Source organism: Monodelphis domestica, chromosome 4 (genome assembly GCF_027887165.1).
Source record: "Monodelphis domestica isolate mMonDom1 chromosome 4, mMonDom1.pri, whole genome shotgun sequence".
NCBI lineage: Eukaryota > Metazoa > Chordata > Mammalia > Didelphimorphia > Didelphidae > Monodelphis > Monodelphis domestica.
Window position 1 is genome coordinate 196,474,428 of NC_077230.1, and position 19,225 is coordinate 196,493,652.

Genomic DNA, 19,225 nt, shown 5'->3' on the forward strand with positions numbered 1-19,225 from the left:
GGAAATCACAATCAGACAGAGAGTCAAAAGTCAAAAATCTTTTAAAGTTATCTATCTATCTATCTATCTATCTATCTATCTATCTATCTATCTATCTATCTGTCTGTCTGTCTGTCTGTCTGTGTCTGTTTATCTATCTCTGTTTATCTATCTATCCATCCATCTATCATCTATCTATCCATCCATCCATCCATCCATCCATCCATCTATCTATCTATCTATCTATCTATCTATCTATCTATCTATCTATCTATCTATCTCTGTTTATCTATCTATCCATCCATCTATCATCTATCTATCCATCCATCCATCCATCCATCTATCTATCTATCTATCTATCTATCTATCTCTGTTTATCTATCTATCCATCCATCTATCATCTATCTATCCATCCATCCATCCATCCATCTATCTATCTATCTATCTATCTATCTATCTATCTATCTATCTATCTATCTATCTATCTGTCTGTCTGTCTGTCTGTCTGTGTCTGTTTATCTATCTCTGTTTATCTATCCATCCATCTATCTATCTATCTATCTATCCATCCATCTATCATCTATCTATCTATCTATCTATCTATCTATCTATCTATCTATCTATCTATCTTTCTATCTGTCTGTCTCTCTATCCATGGATCATCTATCTATCTATCTATGCTACCTTATATTTTTGCAAGGAGGACATCTTATTATTGCACACAAATGGATTTAAAGAACAGGTGGGTTTAAAACAAGCAAAAAAACAAAAAACACAATCCATACAGTTCAGTTTATCAAGAAAGGCAAATCGATCTGTTCTACTAAGGCACATGTTGCAAAATCAACTTCTAATTGCTAAGAAAATCCCAGATGAACAGTGTCACAGAGTAGGGCACGACTGAAAAACGACTGAACAACCGTGAATAAGGAGAAACATGAAACGATCTTCATGAACTGATTCAGAGTATGGAAAACGACACAGTGATTAGAATTTAAATTGAAGTGACATGCCAAAAAAATTAAAGGTAAATATGCCCAAATTATAAAGATAGAGTGGAGGGGAAGGCGGGGTTCAAGACATAAGAGCAGACAGCCCCAATTTCACCTTTTGGTGCCTTTGGGAGGTTAGATTCACACGTGCTGGCCATTGATGAAGTTCTCAGGGATTGTTTGTTTCTTTGTTTTTTTAATGTATCAATCTGTTGTGCCGACTTCTTTCCTCTTTAAGAAAACACTATTTGAGGTGGAGCGCAGCCTCGTGCCTGGCAGCACCCGCCCATCCTGTGACGTGGGGGCTGAAGGTCGCTGCCATGGCGGCGGTGCCGCCTCCTGGCCAGAATGTGGCGTCCAGGCCACCGTGCTCAACACAGCCCATCCAGAAGGATCAAGAACGGGTGCCCGAAGTGTTGGCGGTGGCGACCCCTCTGGCCATCTTCTACCATGTGCGCTACGAGAACCTGGTGGGGGGCGTGATTGGGGGTATCCTCTCCAACCTGGTGCTGCACCCCATGGACCTCGTGAAGATCCGCTTCGCAGTGAGTGACGGCCTCAGAGTGAGGCCCAAGTACAGAGGCATCGCCCACTGTCTGCACACTATTTGGAAACAAGACGGCGTGCGAGGCCTCTATCAAGGACTCACCCCAAACGTGTGGGGAGCCGGGTTATCCTGGGGACTCTACTTTTGCTTCTATAATGCCATTAAGTCGTACAAGTCAGAGGGAAGAACAGACCAGCTAAAGGCGCCTGATTATCTTTTCTCTGCTGCTCAAGCTGGTGCTATGACACTGTGTTTCACAAACCCCTTGTGGGTGACCAAGACCCGGCTCATGTTACAGTATGACCACAGTCCTGAGAAGAGGAAGTATGATGGCATGATTGACACTTTGGTCAAGATCTACAAAGCTGATGGTGTGCGGGGGCTGTACAGGGGATTTATGCCTGGGCTGCTGGGAACATCTCACGGAGCACTTCAGTTCATGACATATGAAATGTTGAAAAAAAGGTACAATGAACACATGGCTAGAATGCAAGAGGCACAGCTGAGCACCATCGAATATATATCAATTGCAGCAATTGCAAAAATATTTGCAGTGGCAGCCACGTACCCATATCAGGTAGTGAGAGCCCGACTTCAAGATCAGCACATCTATTATCAGGGTATACGACATGTAATCAGAAGGACATGGAAGAAAGAAGGCATTCAAGGATTTTACAAAGGAATTGTCCCTAATTTGATTACAGTGACTCCAGCCTGTTGTATTACTTTTGTAGTTTATGAAAATGTCTCCCAATTTTTATGTGACTTGAGAGAAGGCCCTTTAAAATGATAATGCAAAAATATCCATTAAAGAAGTAATATATAGTGCTTGAAATACAAAACATGGAAGAAACAGTGAATAGTAACCTTATTCATGATAGATATCAAACTAATTGTTGGAAGAAGTCAAAGAACTGATGAATCCTCACAAATTTTTTTTTCTGTTTTTGCTTTCTCATTTGTCTATGTGACTTGGCTGCCTTTGCCTAGAATAACTGCCATCAAAACTATTAAAACTGACATGACAGGATGTAGGTCAGTGAATTTTGTCCATTTCATTGTCCAAATAGAAATGAATTTTACATTTGATTCAGGAGATTGGATGGATTCGCCTTTCTTGCTAAATTAGACTGTGTGGATTGGTTTTTAAAATCCACTTTTATGCAATAGTAAGAAATTGTCCTCTTTACACATGGTGGTGTAAATGTAATAGTTCACTTTAAAGAACTAATTTTAAACTTTAGAAAGTTTGCTGAAAAATGTGGCCAAATCCAGAGGACAGCATAACAGAATCAGTGAACAGTGAAATAAGCATTCATTAGTGCTATACTTTAGTCTTGGGTCAGTTTGCATTGTGGAGAGGTTTCCTTACATCTCTGAGGATTAGGAAGTGGGTGGAGGAGATATCAATTTGTTATGGCTATTTTTCCCCAATTTAAATTTTAATTCTGGATCCAAATTTTCCAAACATATTTTTGATTTTACAAACCTCATAGTACTGCAAGATTAAGAGTATCTCAATTTTCATTTAACGTGTGCATACTATTTAATAGAGATGCTTACAGAATCTCTGCACAGATTCAGAAGTTTTGGGGTTGTGTTACTTGGCAGGCTGATTATATATAAACTGGGAAACGGTTTTTCCACTTTTGCTTGTAACTTTGGGATAGCTGGGTCTAGATCCCAGGGTTAGTCAAATTTTCGGTTTTAGATACATATTTTTGTCTATGCCCATTATTGTTGATTTTATTTTTATAAGGCATTGTAGGAGTGACTTAAATAAAAGGATCTTTCCCTTTTCTTTACCCCTAAAATGTTGAAATAGTAATTATATTCTTATTTATCATAAATTCCTATGACTGCTATTGTACTACTATATGTTCTTGTAAATAAAATACTGCAATTTTCAAAGCCATATTTAAATGGTTCTTTGAAAATGGATCTATTTTATACTTTGAATGCTATTGTTTTTAAAATAAAGATGAAGTTATAAATAAAAAAAAGAAAATACTATTTGTCATATGGGATAGTTGTCCTGGATAAATAGGGGAATGGGTATATGGGATACCATGGTGATGTAAGAAATAGAAAACACCAAAATGTAATTGCGAAATATTTAACAAAATAAATGAAAATAAAATGTAAAAGATTAATCGCTCAATTGATCCAGTACTATTCTCTTATTTTACAAATGAGAAAATTATGTCGTGTGTTTATAGTGTTCTCAAGCCAAGTTAAGAAGCAAGTGATTTGCAATGTGAATCTAGGCACTGTGCTAATAGCTAGAAATACAAATACAAGCAGGAAGAAAGACAGTTTCTGACTTTAAGGAGTTTACATTCTACTAGATGAGGCAGGGTTGAGGGGACCTGGAACCTGGGGAGGGAGACAACACATGAAAGGGAGCAGAAAAGTTAAGGGAAGTAGGGGAGATGGTCTGAAGGCCCTGAGCTTAGGAACATGGCAGAGAAAGATGTTGAGAGGCTGAGGTACAGCCTGTAAATGAGCGCAACGTGATTCCAAATCACAGCTACTTAATAGAAGAATGAATGAGATCCTAGTTTCATGGAATCCTATAACTGAGAGTATAAGCCAGCATGGGAATCATTTAGTTAAACTCCCTCATTTTACAAATGGGAAGACTTGAGAAAGGGGATTAAGTGCCCAAAGTCACAAAACCATTACATGGCAGAACAAGGATTCACACCCACGTTCTCTAATGCTAAATCTGGGATCTTACCATTTCAATTAGATGTTTCACTTTGTCGTTTAGATGAAAATATTTGATCAATGATTTAAAACATTACTGTGCAATTGGTTTGTTTTGGAATTAGCTTAATAATAAATCCTGTGATTATGGACAGTTTCCCACCTATGAATCTGAAGGTACTTTGAAAGTTTTAAAAAGAATAATCCTTAAGAACATAATGGAGTTGGGGAGAAGATAGGAGGAGGGTAATGACAACCATGTTTAAGCCTGCTTAGTTGTACATTTCCTTTGACCCAACAATATCACTATAGTTCTATATCCTAAAAAGATCAAAGAAAGAAAAAATGACCCATATGTACAAAAATAACAATAGTAGCTTTTTTTGTATTAGCAAAGAACTGAAATATAAGTAGTCTATTGACTGTGGAATGGTGAATAATGGAATACTATTGTGCCATAAGAAAAAATTAAAGAAATTATTACAGTAAAAACTCAGATGACTTGTATGATGCAGTGCTGTTAAAGAACAAGAATGATTTATTCAATAACAACATTAAGACTTTGAAAGATATAAATTCCAATCAATGACTAGACTAGCATTCTCTAAATAAATAAATTCTTTAGAGAATTTATGATCAAGCATGCCATCCAACTTCTTAATAGACAGGCAACATAGACTTAGGTTGTCAAATGAGACATTCTTTTAGACATAGCGAATGTGGGAATTTATTTTGATTGACTATGAGTATATGTTAAAATGATTTTTTTTCTTTTATCTTTTTCAATCACAAGATTGAAAAAAAATTTAAATGAAGACTGGCAAGGCCAAAGTCCATTCATCTTTATTCTCCTGTGAGGGAATCCATTTTATTCATGCCTTTTACATTAAGAAAAGAAAGATAAAGGGGTTTAAAGATAATTCTGATCAGTGGAGAATTTCTGTTCTTCCCTAGATAAAATTAGAATGGAAGATATATAGTTTTCTAAAAATGCAGAGTTAGCAGTAGAATATAAAACTACAGTTGTTTTCTTATTTTTTTTCAATAACAGGATTTCCAGATTCTCTAGGATTTAAGGCCCAAAAGTGAAATAGTTATTTCACATGATAGATTGTACTAGCTATCATGTTAAATAATTGATGAGCTCATTATGTGATCACTGTCTGGTGAATTGAACCACTTAAGAGCCCCAAATAGAGTTAACATTGATTTGTCAGCTCAGTAATTGTACCTATTGATCACATAAGAAAATATACCAGAAATCTTTCAACTGAATTATGCTTACAGAGATAGCCTACTTACATTCATGATAGGGTAGTGGGGAAAAAACACCACCACTAACACATACACACACACATACACACACACACACATACACACACACACACACACACACACACACACACAGAAATAATGTTAGTTTAATTTTCTTTGTAAATGAACAGCTAGCTTTAGAAATACCTTATGAGGAGATAGGATAGCTTTTATTTTTTTCCCCTCAAAACTACTTCAAGAAAAGAGATCTTACAATTATGGTTTTAGTGTTCAGAAGGGACCTTTGAGGTCATTTGGTTCAAACTCTCCATTTTACTTATAAAGAAACTAAGGCCCAGGAATGTAAAATGTTTTGTCCAATATTATTACACAGTGACAGGATTGGACTCTAAATCCATCTTTTCCCCATTGTATTATGATAATATTTACTATAATAATTTTCCTGAATTTTTGAGTTACTAAAGCATATTCTCAAGATATGGCTTATTCTATCATTTTTATATAATTAAAATCCTGAGACTTAGGGTTAAGCTTAAGTCTAATATGTAAATACCTAACAGATTTGTCCCATTATGCTCTGGGTTAAACCTGAATTAGTTTAACTAGATTGACTGGTCATACCTTACTTTTTAGATAATTTACTTTTGTTGAAACTACCTGTTTTGGGCTTATGTATTAATAAATTTTAATTTTAGTTAAAATAGGTCTTGATTATCAACCAATACTTTCCTTGTGTTTTATAGATGAGAAGACCACACTGGAGAAGGAGAGGGACTTATTATGCAAGGTCACACAAGCGGTTAGTGACAAAGTCCAGTCTCTTGTTGCTATTATAATGCTACTTTAATTGTAACTATTTCAAAGCTGGGGTTAAAAACAATTAAAAGAATGTTCTAAGAGAATACCCCCCAAATCTGTGCATGGCCCTGTATTATTTTATCATAGACTTAGATAATGACCTATAAATTTTCAAATTTTTTACTTATAAAATTTTCAAATAACACAGAAATAGATAATGATAGACTAGAAAAAATGTACATATCAAATTTAAAAACAATGTGGTCTGAATCAGATTTAAAAATAATTGGGAAATATCAAAAAATAAATAAAATATTGATCATAATTTATAGTTTTCAAAGTCAGATATAGAGGGTAGGATACTCTTCTCTTTGAGTTTGGCTTCACTACAAGATTTAACTAATTAAAATGAATATAATGAAATATAATAAAAGTAAAGTCATACAATTGGGACCAAATAATAAACTTCATAAGTACATAAAGGAGAAATATTGTTAGTGGTTATATTAAAAAATTTCAATTGACTACAAGAAATGACTAGATGTTTCAAAAAGGCAAAATACAGTTTTTAAAATGTCAAAAAAATCTTCCCAATAATTAGAGTTTTCCAAAAGAAGAATTGTCTGCTGTAGAGGTGGATGACTATTGAGTGTTTTTTAGTGGAGATTCATTTCATGCATGGTTTGGACTAGTTGGACATTAAAGCTTCCATTTCAAACCTTTAAATTCTGTGATTCTGTGGAATAGTCGCTGTGGGGAATACAGCGGAAAGCCACTCAGGGAATAAGAGCATCTGTGTGTAGCAACTGAGACTGCATAATGTAGATTGTGTAATACACCCAGTCAGCATTTATGACTGTCTCAGAAGCATTACCTAAATAGGAGTATAAAGAGATGTAGAAAGAGGAGCTATGGTTGCAGTTTTTTGGGAGGTAAACTGAGGCAGGAATAAGTGGCAAGGGATTCAAGGGGAGAGGGTGCTTTTAAAGTTGAATTAGATAACTAAAGGATGCAAATTTGTAAGGGAAGAAGGTGAAATCAGAACAAGAGTGACAGCCTCCAGGCTGGAGCAGCAAGGAGTAGTAGAATGACTGAAAGCTGGGATGGGTTCTAAGGAGTGAGACAGAGGAACATGTAGGAAGATAGGAAGTTATAGTCAGAGAAGGCAATATCAGAGTTCTGGAGGTTTAATTGTTATGGGTGATGGTGAGATCAAAGATATAGGATTATCCCTGTGTACCTGAGAAAGAGTTTAAGTAATGATCGTAGGAACTGAAGAGTTGGTAAACTAGGACACTTGGGGGTTTAGTAACATTCATATTGAAGTCCCAAAACATGAAGTCACAGTTTGGGGTGAAGAAGAAGACAGCAATCTAGTGCTTAACATCTAAAAATTTTGGAAAATGGCCTTGGGGTAGTAGATAACAGAAAGTAGGATCTAAATAAGGTGATATTCACTATTAGGTAGAATGCTCAAGAAAGATTAGGGAGTGATTTGTAAATTTGGGAGCATTAGAGAAAGGTATTCATTGCTGGAGTTAATGGCTAAGGATGTCTTCTTATCCTTAGGATGTCGAATTTCTTCAATGGGAAGAAATGTTTGCTCTTTGCAAGTATAAAGAGGTATATCCCTCACATGGACCATGAGAGTGTCCCGTGGCTAAAAAGGAGGCAGAGCAAATATTTTTAGTCTCTTCTTCTCACTCTCTTTCCAGTGGAGACTTTAATTTCTTCAAGGAAAGGAAGTATGAGTTTGGGGCCAGAATCTTGGTCATTCTGCTTTCTTCAGAGAGAAGAAGCCCTAGGTAAGAGTTATTTTTAGCTACTCCCTAAAATATTATTAGTCTAGTGAATAAAGTTTTCAGATTCAAGATAAATTTCCAATTACTGTTTCTTTAATGCAGAAAGGAAGACCCATGTTTGGTTCCCTTTCCACCAAATATCAGCATAACGAACCTATATAGGAAGTAGTAAAGAAATCTCTTTGTCCAAGCCAATAGTAGGACAGAAATCAGAGAATGGATACAAGGAGAATATGTATCCGATAATACAGAGTGAAGGAGCTCTCCCAATGGGAATGAAATACTACTTAACTATGAGAAAGAGGCCCAAATCACACTGAAAAGGAACATTCCCTGAAATCTCAAAAAATAGTATTCTGGAGATAGAGACAGGATGGAGATTATCAACTCCTTTCATGTTGGCTTCTCTCCAGAGTTTTTTTTTTTTTCCTATTAAGCAACATGATGTGTGGTTCTCATAATTCATATTCTCTCTGAAAGTTGGAAATGACTGTAGAGCCCATAGAGCTTGAAGATATTTAAGAAACTTAAAGAGGATCCAAATATTTGAAGAGATTCAAGAGTATTTGAAGAGACTTGAAAAAAGTCTAAAGATTTGGAAAGACTCAAGAGCTCAAAGAGAGGAGACATCTCTTCTTTTCCCCTCTAATTATCTCCTTTTATTCAGGGGCAGGGTTTTGATCTTCACCAACAAAGAGAAAACCCCATACCAATGGGCTTTGGTGTTTGGGTTACACAAGAAAATATCAGGGGTATCAGAGGAAGAGGTCAAATATGAAGGGAAGTTTGCTAAGCCTGGAAAAAATTTCTGGAGGGCATAATTAAAGGAGAAAACTGAGCAAGTTAGGAATTCAGGAGTAGTAGGACTAAGGCAAATAAATAGTAATAGACATATAGTTAGATATCCATCAGAGTGAATTTAGAATAAAGTTTCTAAAGTACAGAAGAAAATTATAATATAAACCATTTACTTTATGAGTTACATTGATTTTTAGACCTACTCTTGTGACTCAGAGCAACTTTTTGTTACTTTTGTTTGGAGACTTATTCCTACTGTTAGCCTTTTAAGAAAGTACTTTTTATAAAGCAAAATTGAGCTTTCAGAACAGACTTAAGCTGTTTGCTTAGTAATTTCAAATAAAATCCTATTTTCACTATAATTAACAAGGCACGATCCAGAACAACTCCAAGAGACTAATGACAAAAAAGGGATACCCAGCGCCACAGAAGAAACAGATGGAGTTTGCCTGCAAATTAAAACACATCATTCTTTATTATTTTATTTCCTCCATTATTTTTTCGCTAATGTAAGCAATATGCGTTTCCTTTCACAACATGATGAACATGGAAACATGTATTATACGATAATACGTATACCTCCTATATCATAGTACCTACCTTTTTGGGGAGGGAGGAAAAGAGAGAGCATAAATGGATGGCAAAATATCAGAAAATTAATATTGTAGAATTGTAATGACATGTAATCTGTAAAAAATTATAATTCATTATTTTTAAACATCTCCCTTGTCTAGCTAATGATCCTAAGATTATCCCTAAGTCCAAGAACCATTTCCTCATTGATAGGCAAAGTATAAATGTATAGACAGAAAAAAAAAATCACTCTACTATGCAATTTACATTTTTTCCCCTATTAAGCAGTTGCTTCTTCGTAATTTGTTTTCAGATTCTCAACAGTAAATAGGCAAATGAAGGGGTTTTTTTTGGATGTCATTTATATTAACTTACCACTTAATATACTAATCCTTTTCTTTAACAAAATACTCCAGAAATATTTTAAATGCTAAAAATAATATTCCTATCTCCAAGTCAACAAACATCCCTAAAGCAGTCCTCTAGTGAAGGTACAAAAAACCATCCAATTTTACAAATGGCAAAACTGATAAGGCGAGAGTAGAATTTTTCTGAGTTATATATTGAGCTAATGGCATGATACTCTTGAACCATTTTTTTTTGTTTCTCTTCCTCTCAGTACTGATTTTCTTTTATTCTCCTAATTTCTTAGTTCTTCTGTATTAAAAGAGCAACTAACAAATCTTATCATTATTCTCATTAATGTTATCACATTATAAATATTTCAACTTCCAATAACAGTTTTTAAGGATTTTTTTTCAGTTGGAAATCTAGATAAAAATCAATATTTGTAACAATTGGAATCACATAGGGCTTAAGGTGTCTGAGTACGACCTTATATTCTAACACAATATGAAGAAAGATGCCCCTAGTATTCCCTGCTATTCACGTAGAAACCATATTAAACATAACCCTCTTCAAAGTCAGTGATTTTTGTTTTTTTTAGAAAAGCATTCTATAATTAGAATCATTATTAAAATGTAATTTAAGCATTCTTATAAGAGTTTTGAACCTAATATGACATAGTTTGAAGAGTTTTGTTTGTTTTGATTTTCTTGGTTTACAGAAAGATGACCTTTGAATAACTTCCTTATATCATTTTTTTAAATTCCTAGGTGGTATTTTAAACAAATACCATAGAGTCAAATATAGAATCAATCCAGTGTCTAATTTTTCATGTATTTACAGGAAAAAGAAAACAAAAGATTTTTCCTTACTTCTTTTAAATTGTTATCGACTTGAATAAATTATTCCAGATCCTCACTATATAATAACTGCATCATGTTTGGTTTCTTCAAAAGGTTCTAAAATATCTGCAGAGAATTTTTTTCCTCAGTAAAACAACTAATAAAACATTCTACCATTTCAAGCATCACTACCGTCATTCTCCATTGCTCTTACTGTCACCTTTTGAAATATACTCAAGATACAATAAACTTCATTAGAATTGCATGAAAGTGAACACTGGCAGATTATCATGATTTCAGGATATTAATTAAACATCAAGGTCCCAAATTAGAATCCCATATGTTTGATCATTATGGTAATAGCCTGTTGAGTGAATTCCCTAGAGGCCTCAAAAAATACCACTAATCCAAGAGTGTGGAAAGGTTGAAGACCCTTAGGCTACAGAGTACTGAACTCCTGAGTCATCAATTATCCAAAACTTGGCCTTTTTTTTTTAAGTGAGAAAAATGATTTTTTTTCAGTGAGTTTTATATTAACTGCCCTCAATGAAAACTACATCACCTTTGGCCCTGACTATCATCATAATCTCGCAATTGGTTTTCCTTCATGTTCCATCCATCCTCAACCCAGATGTCAAAATTATTTTTCCAAACAAATATGGCCATATTATCCCCCTCCGTTAAATTCTGATAACTCCCTATCAAGTCTAGGATCAAAAATAAATTCCTTGATTTGAATTTAAATCCCTTCACAACCTAATCCCAACTTACTTTTCCAGTTCCCACAATAATACTCCTCTTTATGCACTCAAAATCCTAGCAAAATAATTTTCTTTCTAGTGTTTATCAAGACTCCCCCTTCCCATCTCCATGCCTTTGCTCTACCTATTCTGGATATCTAAAATTAATTTCCCTCCTTATATCTGCCTTTAAGAATCCATAGTTTTCTTCAAGATTTAAGTCCTACCCTCTACATGAAACCTTTTATAATCTTCCCAACTATCAGTGCCCCCTTTATTTACCATATTTTTGTTTGATATATACTTATATTCTTAACCCCCATGCATACATATGTGTGTATGTGATTAGACTTTATGTAGGCAAAATAATAATTTCACTCAAGAAATCCCATATCTTTTACATATTATAAATGATAGAGCACTAACTAGGAATTCTGATTCTATATGTGAGGGGAGACTGAGGTTCTCATGTCTCAAAGCCACTCTTCGCCACCAGCAAAAATTGTTATTAGTTGCTAAACAGTTTGCATGAGTCCTTAGTCGGATGACATGTTTGCAGGTCACCCTGGCTGGGTGAGATAATATTAGTGCAGGAAGATCCAATATTAGATGGAGGAGACCTTGCTCCAAAAAGAGATGTTGAGCCTGGAGTAGTCATGGTAACCCAGAGCAAGAGGGGCTAAACTTCCTCAGCATTCTGAGGGAGATTCTGTGTGTTTTGTGCCTTTTTCCATCCCAGGATTATCCCTTGACTCTTGTAGGGAGAAATACAGCTTATACCCCTCCCCTGCTGAGTAGGTACCCTTAGTTTAGGTGGGTTCATTATGGCTCTGAGAAGTACTCCCCACCAGAATAACACTTCAAAACTTTTGTTGTAATATCTTTTGGCTAACTATCCACTTTGGGTATGGATCCTGTGGCAGTAATTGGTTCCTATAACGTTTTCTTTTTAAGAACTTTCATGGGACCAATTAATGATGCTTAGTGGGGTATGTTTGTCAGTAACCATTACAATAGATAGAAATATCTAGCCTTTTCCATGCATTAAGTTCTTGTGATTTTTTTTTTCACAAGTTGGTACCATGGTGTTTCTTGGGCAAGAACTTTAGAACTTGAAACATATGAAACAGAATAAAATCATCAGAAAGGGTTACCAGGAAATTTCACCCAACCCATGGAAACTACCACAAGCCTTTTCCTGTAGCTACCTCTAAATAATGGACTAGCAAACACGCCTCTCTTCAACCTGGTGATATTCTGGAAGTCCAGAGACCGTGCCTTTGAGGAACTGAGGCACTCAGGGGTGTACCACTTAATTGGTACTCTAATGGAGTCCCTACTCTAGAGTCTTGATGTCCTAATGGATGGAAGGGTACTATATTTAGCCAATTCCAGACCCTTACCTTTGCTTCATCCTCACCATCTTCCTGCCTGGTTTTCAGATACATACACTGGCATCCTCCCTAGTGCCCCCTATTTACTTCTTACTGTAAGGACTGCAATCAAATCAATTGTACCATTGCTGCTTGACAAGGACTTGTAAGTCTGTTGCTCTCTATTTCTTCCTTGGTGACTTTCAGACCTAAATGCTGTTTCTTAGTATCAACTTTCTTATTTGAGTTATCTCTTTTAGAATGTAAGTGCCTTAAGATCAAAGATGGGCTTTGTTTTTCTTTCTTTTATAGCCCCAGTGATTATTATTATTTCTTGGTCAAAGTAAGGATGAAATTTTTTTTCATTTATTTATTTTCATTAGAATTTGCTTTGAGGATTCTCTAAGAAGATACCTTTTAACTTCTTTGTAAAATAGTCTTTTCTGAATTAATTAAATTCCTGGTGACCATACTCTTAAATAATCTAGTCCAACCCCTTACATTCTTCCCCTTACACCTGACTAATCAGTGAGAAACTGTACAACCCATTTTATTTTAGTTGATGCTGCAAATGTCTCTAAATTATGTTTATTTACTTCCTAGACCTATAAGTTAAGTATAGTTTTGAGAATTTAACCTTTGGTGACTCAGACCAAACAGTCTGTGAATCTTTATCAAATAAAGCAATAGGTGGAAAGAAAAATGGTTATCTAGTTATACAAAATTGAGTGTTTGGTTTCTTTCTTTTGAACTGGAATTTTTATTTTATTTTGTATAAGGAACTCTCTGTATTAATGCAGACAAGCACTTTCTCTATAACATGCCATCTTAAAGAGCTACTTGGAGCACAAAGAAATTATGGGATTTTCCCCAGGATCACATAGTCAGAATGTGTCAGATGTTTTACTGTAGTAATAGTAGGATTTTTTAGTGTTCTGTGCCCCCAAAAGAACACAATTTAATTTCCTTCTGCAAACATTTATTATTATTGTTCAATCATTTTAGTCATATCTGACTGTGAGGAAGCTGAGGCAAACAGGGTAAAGTGACTTGTCCAAGGTCACACAGCTAGTAAGTATCTGAGGCCAGATTTGACTTAGAAAAATTAGTCTTCTTGACTCTAGGCCTGGCACTTTATCCACTCACCATCAAATCATGGATTATTCACTTCACAAAATAACAAGGATGGCATTTTTCTTTTGGAATTTCAGGTTTGTAAGAATAGTACAATATGATATAAATCTGGAATGCTAGGATATAGCTCAAGAGCATGTATCAATTGTTCAACAACTGACTATCTTACAAAAACAAGAATCATATAATTTTATCAATAGATGCAGAAAAACTTTTAATAAAATTCTAATTCCTATGGAAAACACTAGAAAGCACAGAAATAAAGGGAACCTTTCTTAAAATGCTCTATAGTATTTATCTAAAACCAAGAGAATGCACTATATGTAATAGAAATAAAATTGAAGCCTTCTCCAGATCAAAGGCGAAACAAGGATGTCCATTATAACCCATATTGTTCAGGAGTATATTAGAAATGCTAACTGTAGCAATTAGAATGAAAAACGACTTGAAGGAATAAAAATAGACAATGAAGCATTGAAACTATCATGATTTGCAGACATGAACCCTAGAGAATCAATTAAAAAAGTTGAGACAATCAAAATCTTTGTAAAATTATTAATATGAAATAAACCCACATAAATCATCATCATTTTTATATATTACCATAAAAACCCAGCAGGAAGAGATAGAAAGAGAAATTCCATTTAAAATAATTGCAGATAATATAAAATACTTAGGAGTATACCTTCCCAGACAAACCCAGAAACTATATAAATACAATTATAAAACAATCTGGAAACAAAATAGATGTAAATGACTAGATGAATATTGATTACTCACAAATAAATGAAATCTACAACATAATAAAATGACATTTCTTCCTAAATTAACTCTTATTCAGTCCCATACTAATCAAAACACCAAAAATATTTTATAGAACTATAAAAAATAACAAAATTCATCTAGAATAACAAAAGGCCAAGAATATTGAGGGAATCAATGAAAAAAATGTGAAGGAAGGCATCCTAGCAGTACCAGACTTCAAGCTGTATTACAAAATGGCAATCTTCAAAATGATCTGGTTCTGGATAAGAAATAAGAGTTTTATATCAGTGGAATAGATTTTATATATATATATATATATATATATATATATATATATATATATATATATATATATGAAACAATAGAAGAATCCCCAAGATATTTAAATTGTATATAGATAAGGAAATTAAAACATAGGTAAGTGAAATCATTAAACAAGGCCTTATGGGACATTCTTGGTAGAAACAGGACTGTTTAAGCCCAAGTCTTGATCCAGGGTCTTCCTACTTGAAGTCCAGTGTATTTTGCTCATATTTAAAGCCTCCTAGAAGTAACTTCAAAGAAACACAGGTATTATTGGTTTTGTATCAAGTGTTCTTTTCCCTGCACTCCTCTGGTTCTATATAGAGCACCTAATAAACAAAACACTTTTTTCTCTCACAACAACCAATCTTTCTATGGGAATAAAAACAAAAGAATAAGGTGGATAAGGAAGGGAGGGAGGAAAAAAAGAGAGAAATAAAGAGAGAGAGAGCATTGTTAGAGGCAGAGAGCATTTAGTTCTAAAGAACATGAACATGCCATGACATATACAATAAAATGGGAAATAATCCAAAGTACTGAGGTAAGGCATAATTATGGAAAAAAGATAAATGTATTCATGAATACCTTCGATTGCTAACTCTCTCCACCTCTCTTTGTTCCTTCCAATGATATCCAACAATTTGCACTTAAAGTTCTTCAGGTCCACTGTTGCAAGAGAATTGTCTGGGGAATTAGTCTTATCACTTATTCTGCTTTTAATATTCGTCTTTCTAAAAGTTTCCCCACTGTTTAAATATCCAATGTTAGTTGGGCTACAAAAAAAAGAAATTGTATTTTAAAAATTATTTTAAAACATGACAATAAGAACATGAAAAAGTATTTAAATCCTTCTGATTAGAGAAATGCAAATTAAAACAACTCTGAAGTACCACCTCACACCGAGCAGACTGGCCAATATGACAGCAGAGGAAAGTGATAAATGTTGGAGGAGTTGTGGCAAAATTGGGACAGGAATATATTGCTGATGGAGTTGTTAATTGGTCCAACCATTCTAGAGGGCAATTTGGAAATAAGTCCAAAAGGCTTTAAAAGACTGTCTGACCTTTGACCCAGCCATACCACTGTTGGGTTTGTACCCCAAAGAGATAATAAGGAAAAAGACTTGTACAAGAATATTCTTAGCTGCGTTCTTTGTGGTGGCAAAAAATTGGAAAATGAGGGGATGCCCTTCATTTGGGGAATGGCTGAATAAATTGTGGTATATTTTGGTGATGGAATACTATTGTGCTCAAAGGAATAATGAACTGGAGGAATTCCATGGGGAATGGAACAAACTCCAGGAAGTGATGCAGAGTGAAAGGAGCAGAACCAGGAGAACATTGTACACAAGGACATACAATGTGGTACAATCAAATGTAATGGACTTCTTTACTAGCAGCAATGCAATAACCCAGGAAAATCCAGAGAAAATTATGAGAAAAAATCTATCCACATCCAGAGAAAGAATTCTAGGAACAGAAGTGCAGAAGAAAAACATATGACTGATCATGTAGTTGGATGGGGATATGATTGAGTTTTTGATGTTAAAAGATCACTCTATTGAAAATATGAATAACATGGAAAAAAGGTTTTGAGCAATGATACAAGTAAAACCCAGTGGAATTGCTTGTCAGCTCTGGTTGGGGGAGGTAAGGGGGAATCATACATAAATTATTTAGCCATGGAAAAATATTCCAAATAAAAGAAAAATAAAGAAAGAAATAATTTTTAAAAAGCATGACAATATCTTCTCTCACTTCTCTCCTTGTTCATTCCATGTGAAATAGAGAATAGTGTACATGAGGAAGAAAGAGGAATCAAAACCTGTGTTATACAGTCCCCCCACCATAACCAGTAGAAAGGAAGCTCATTGGAAAAGGGATCAATTTATATTCTTGGTTTCTATCCTTGTGCCAAACACATTGCCTGCTGCACAGAAGACATTTATAATACTTGCTAAATGACCAAATGAAATTTATTAAAAAGTAGCTGGCAAGAAAAACAGGCCATTGTTGTTATTATCCCTGTGTTTCTTCACAAGTAGGTAGCCCTATACTACAGCCACTTTATGTTCTAGGACCTTCAGGGGTAGTCTAACCCTGACTTTTTAGATAGAACAGAAGTTTATGACTCAATTATAGTTGCCCAGAGCAAAGCCCAATGATGAGGGTTATCAAGCAGAATATTGTTGTTTGGTCGTTTCAGTTGTGTCTGACTCTTTGTAACCCCATCTGGGATTTTCTTGAAAGATACTGGAGTGGTTTACCATTTCTTTCTCCAACCAAGCAAAGTAGCACTAATAATATTTGGAGAAAGAAGAAGCTATTATTAAAGCCAAAAGTGTCGTGGTGATGGCAGCCCACACATGAGCATTTGTTATCTTATGAGGTTCAAGTCTGTGATTCCGTGAAATCTACAATTCAGTAAGCATTTGTTAACTATGTACCAGGCATTTTCTGACATGATCCAAGAAATAAAAATAAATAAGAAAGCAGTCCCTTGCCCTCAATGAGCTTACATTAGAGTAGGACTTGTATAGCACACAAAATTTCAATGTTGAAAACTAGTGTTGAAGCCAATCATGTACCTGGAAAGGAAATTCCTTCACAGTATTTCTGACAAGTGTTCCATTTGAAGACTTTTAGCTACAGGAACCCCACAACTCTGAATCAACTAATTTCACCTTTGAACAGCTCTCAGTGTTTTAAATTATTTCTCTATATTTACTCTAGGTATTTTTTACCCAGTGCTCTTAATTCTATTTATTGGTGACAAGAAGATCAATCCTACCTCCTCTTCTGCATGACAGTCTTTATAATGTCTGAACACTATGATTCATGTTGGCCCATGATCACCCATCATTTTATCTTTACTAGGCTAAACATTTCCCATTTTCTGACTGTCCTCTGGATCCATTCCAGTTTGCCAATGACCTCTCAAAATGTGGTACCCCAAATTGAAAGCAGGACTCCAGAAATGAGGTGACCAGGGCAGAAGAGAAGACTTTTTTGGATAAAGCATCAGCCCATCTGTATCATTAGGGCAAGACTGAATGAGCCTGTGAGTTGTACAGTGAATATTCAAGCATTTAAAACTGTTACAATGTTCATAAATGACCATTTAAATGATTCTCCACTAAAATGAATTTGTCAGTGGAGTCATCAATTTGGAATTTTGGATGAATGAATTATATGTGTAGAAATATATAAAACTCATAAAACATCCCCCATTCCTTATTCATTAGACACATCATAATAGGCAGAAGAAGTAATGAATCAAAAAATCCTGGTATTACTTTATATTTTTTTATTTTTGCATATCTTACTTCCTCTCAGTAGAATGTGGCCTTTTTAAATCCATACAGTCCAAAAGTTATCTGACTCAAACAGGTCAGAACCAGAAGGCCCCCAAACTTGCTTCCAATTCTAAAATTTAGAGTTTTTGTTGTTGTTTTTTTCCAGAGGGGGAAAGAAATAGTATTTATGTGTGTTTGTGCACACATGGACATACACATACATGCAGTTTATTTGTCAGTAAACCAGAATCTTAGGGCAGTCCGCAGAATGTTGGATCTACTCAGTATGACCCTGCTCTAGTACAAAAGCCTTCATTTTAAGATGAGGAAATTGGGTTCAGTTTCCCCATCTGTAAAATGGTAATAATACAGTCACAACAACAACAGTGTCTTCTTTAGTGGGTTGTTATGAGGCTGAGAAAATATAATAAATGTAAAAAACTTTGCATGGCTTAAAACACTATCAAATGTTAGCTTAAATGTAGCTATCATTAAAAATAGTATGAATTATTTTGGAGATTCAGGAAAAAGTTCATAGACCTATGAGACCTATGTTATATTTATTTGGTATTTTTGTTTATGGAAGTTCCATTCAGGCAGGTGCTATTTTATGATAAATTGGATATAAAGATCCCAGAAAAATGAAGATGATGAAAGGTTTTTATTTAGTATTATATTATTATCAATAATATTTCACACTGTATATGTCAGGACATTTGGGGAAATGACCTATATATTTTCTAACACTTGGAAATACCTATAAGATATAAATTATTGTTCTTGTGCTAAAATGAATATTTAATACAAAGGTTAAGATCAAGTTCACTGAAAATTAATATTTTTTGTAACTTCTCATGGATCCTAGAAAAATACAATATGTAGATGGCATCATAACTTTTGTTCATTACTTGTTCAAACTAGAGCAAATCTATAGTCCTCAGTTTCACCTTTTGCA

General features: G+C 34.6%; 2 protein-coding genes across 7 annotated transcripts in view; one reads left to right on the forward strand and one right to left on the reverse strand.

The window, feature by feature from the left end:
- Nucleotides 1-19,225, reverse strand: part of PDE1A (phosphodiesterase 1A) — a 455,171-nt gene that overhangs the window by 43,335 nt on the left and 392,611 nt on the right. For all 5 annotated transcript variants that reach the window (XM_007494476.3, XM_007494477.3, XM_016433729.2 and 2 more), the window contains one exon: nucleotides 15,561-15,748. In XM_007494476.3, the coding sequence (XP_007494538.1) occupies nucleotides 15,561-15,748 (188 nt within the window). The remainder of the gene's footprint in view (nucleotides 1-15,560; nucleotides 15,749-19,225) is intronic.
- Nucleotides 1,277-2,647, forward strand: LOC100027551 (mitochondrial folate transporter/carrier-like). 2 transcript variants are annotated; one of them, XM_007494471.3, is made up of 2 exons: nucleotides 1,277-1,983; nucleotides 2,509-2,647. In XM_007494471.3, exons 1-2 carry the CDS (start codon nucleotides 1,292-1,294, stop codon nucleotides 2,645-2,647), a joined length of 831 nt encoding a protein of 276 aa, XP_007494533.1. In that variant the 5' UTR covers nucleotides 1,277-1,291. The 2 variants fall into 2 exon arrangements, with proteins under 2 accessions (XP_007494533.1, XP_056650079.1); XM_056794101.1 differs by lacking the exon at nucleotides 2,509-2,647 and having other exon boundaries at nucleotides 1,277-2,385.

What these genes read in the sequence shown, in the direction of transcription:
- LOC100027551 (XM_056794101.1), top strand. Translation starts at nt 1,292, where the DNA reads ATGGCGGCGGTGCCGCCTCCTGGCCAGAATGTGGCGTCCAGGCCACCG.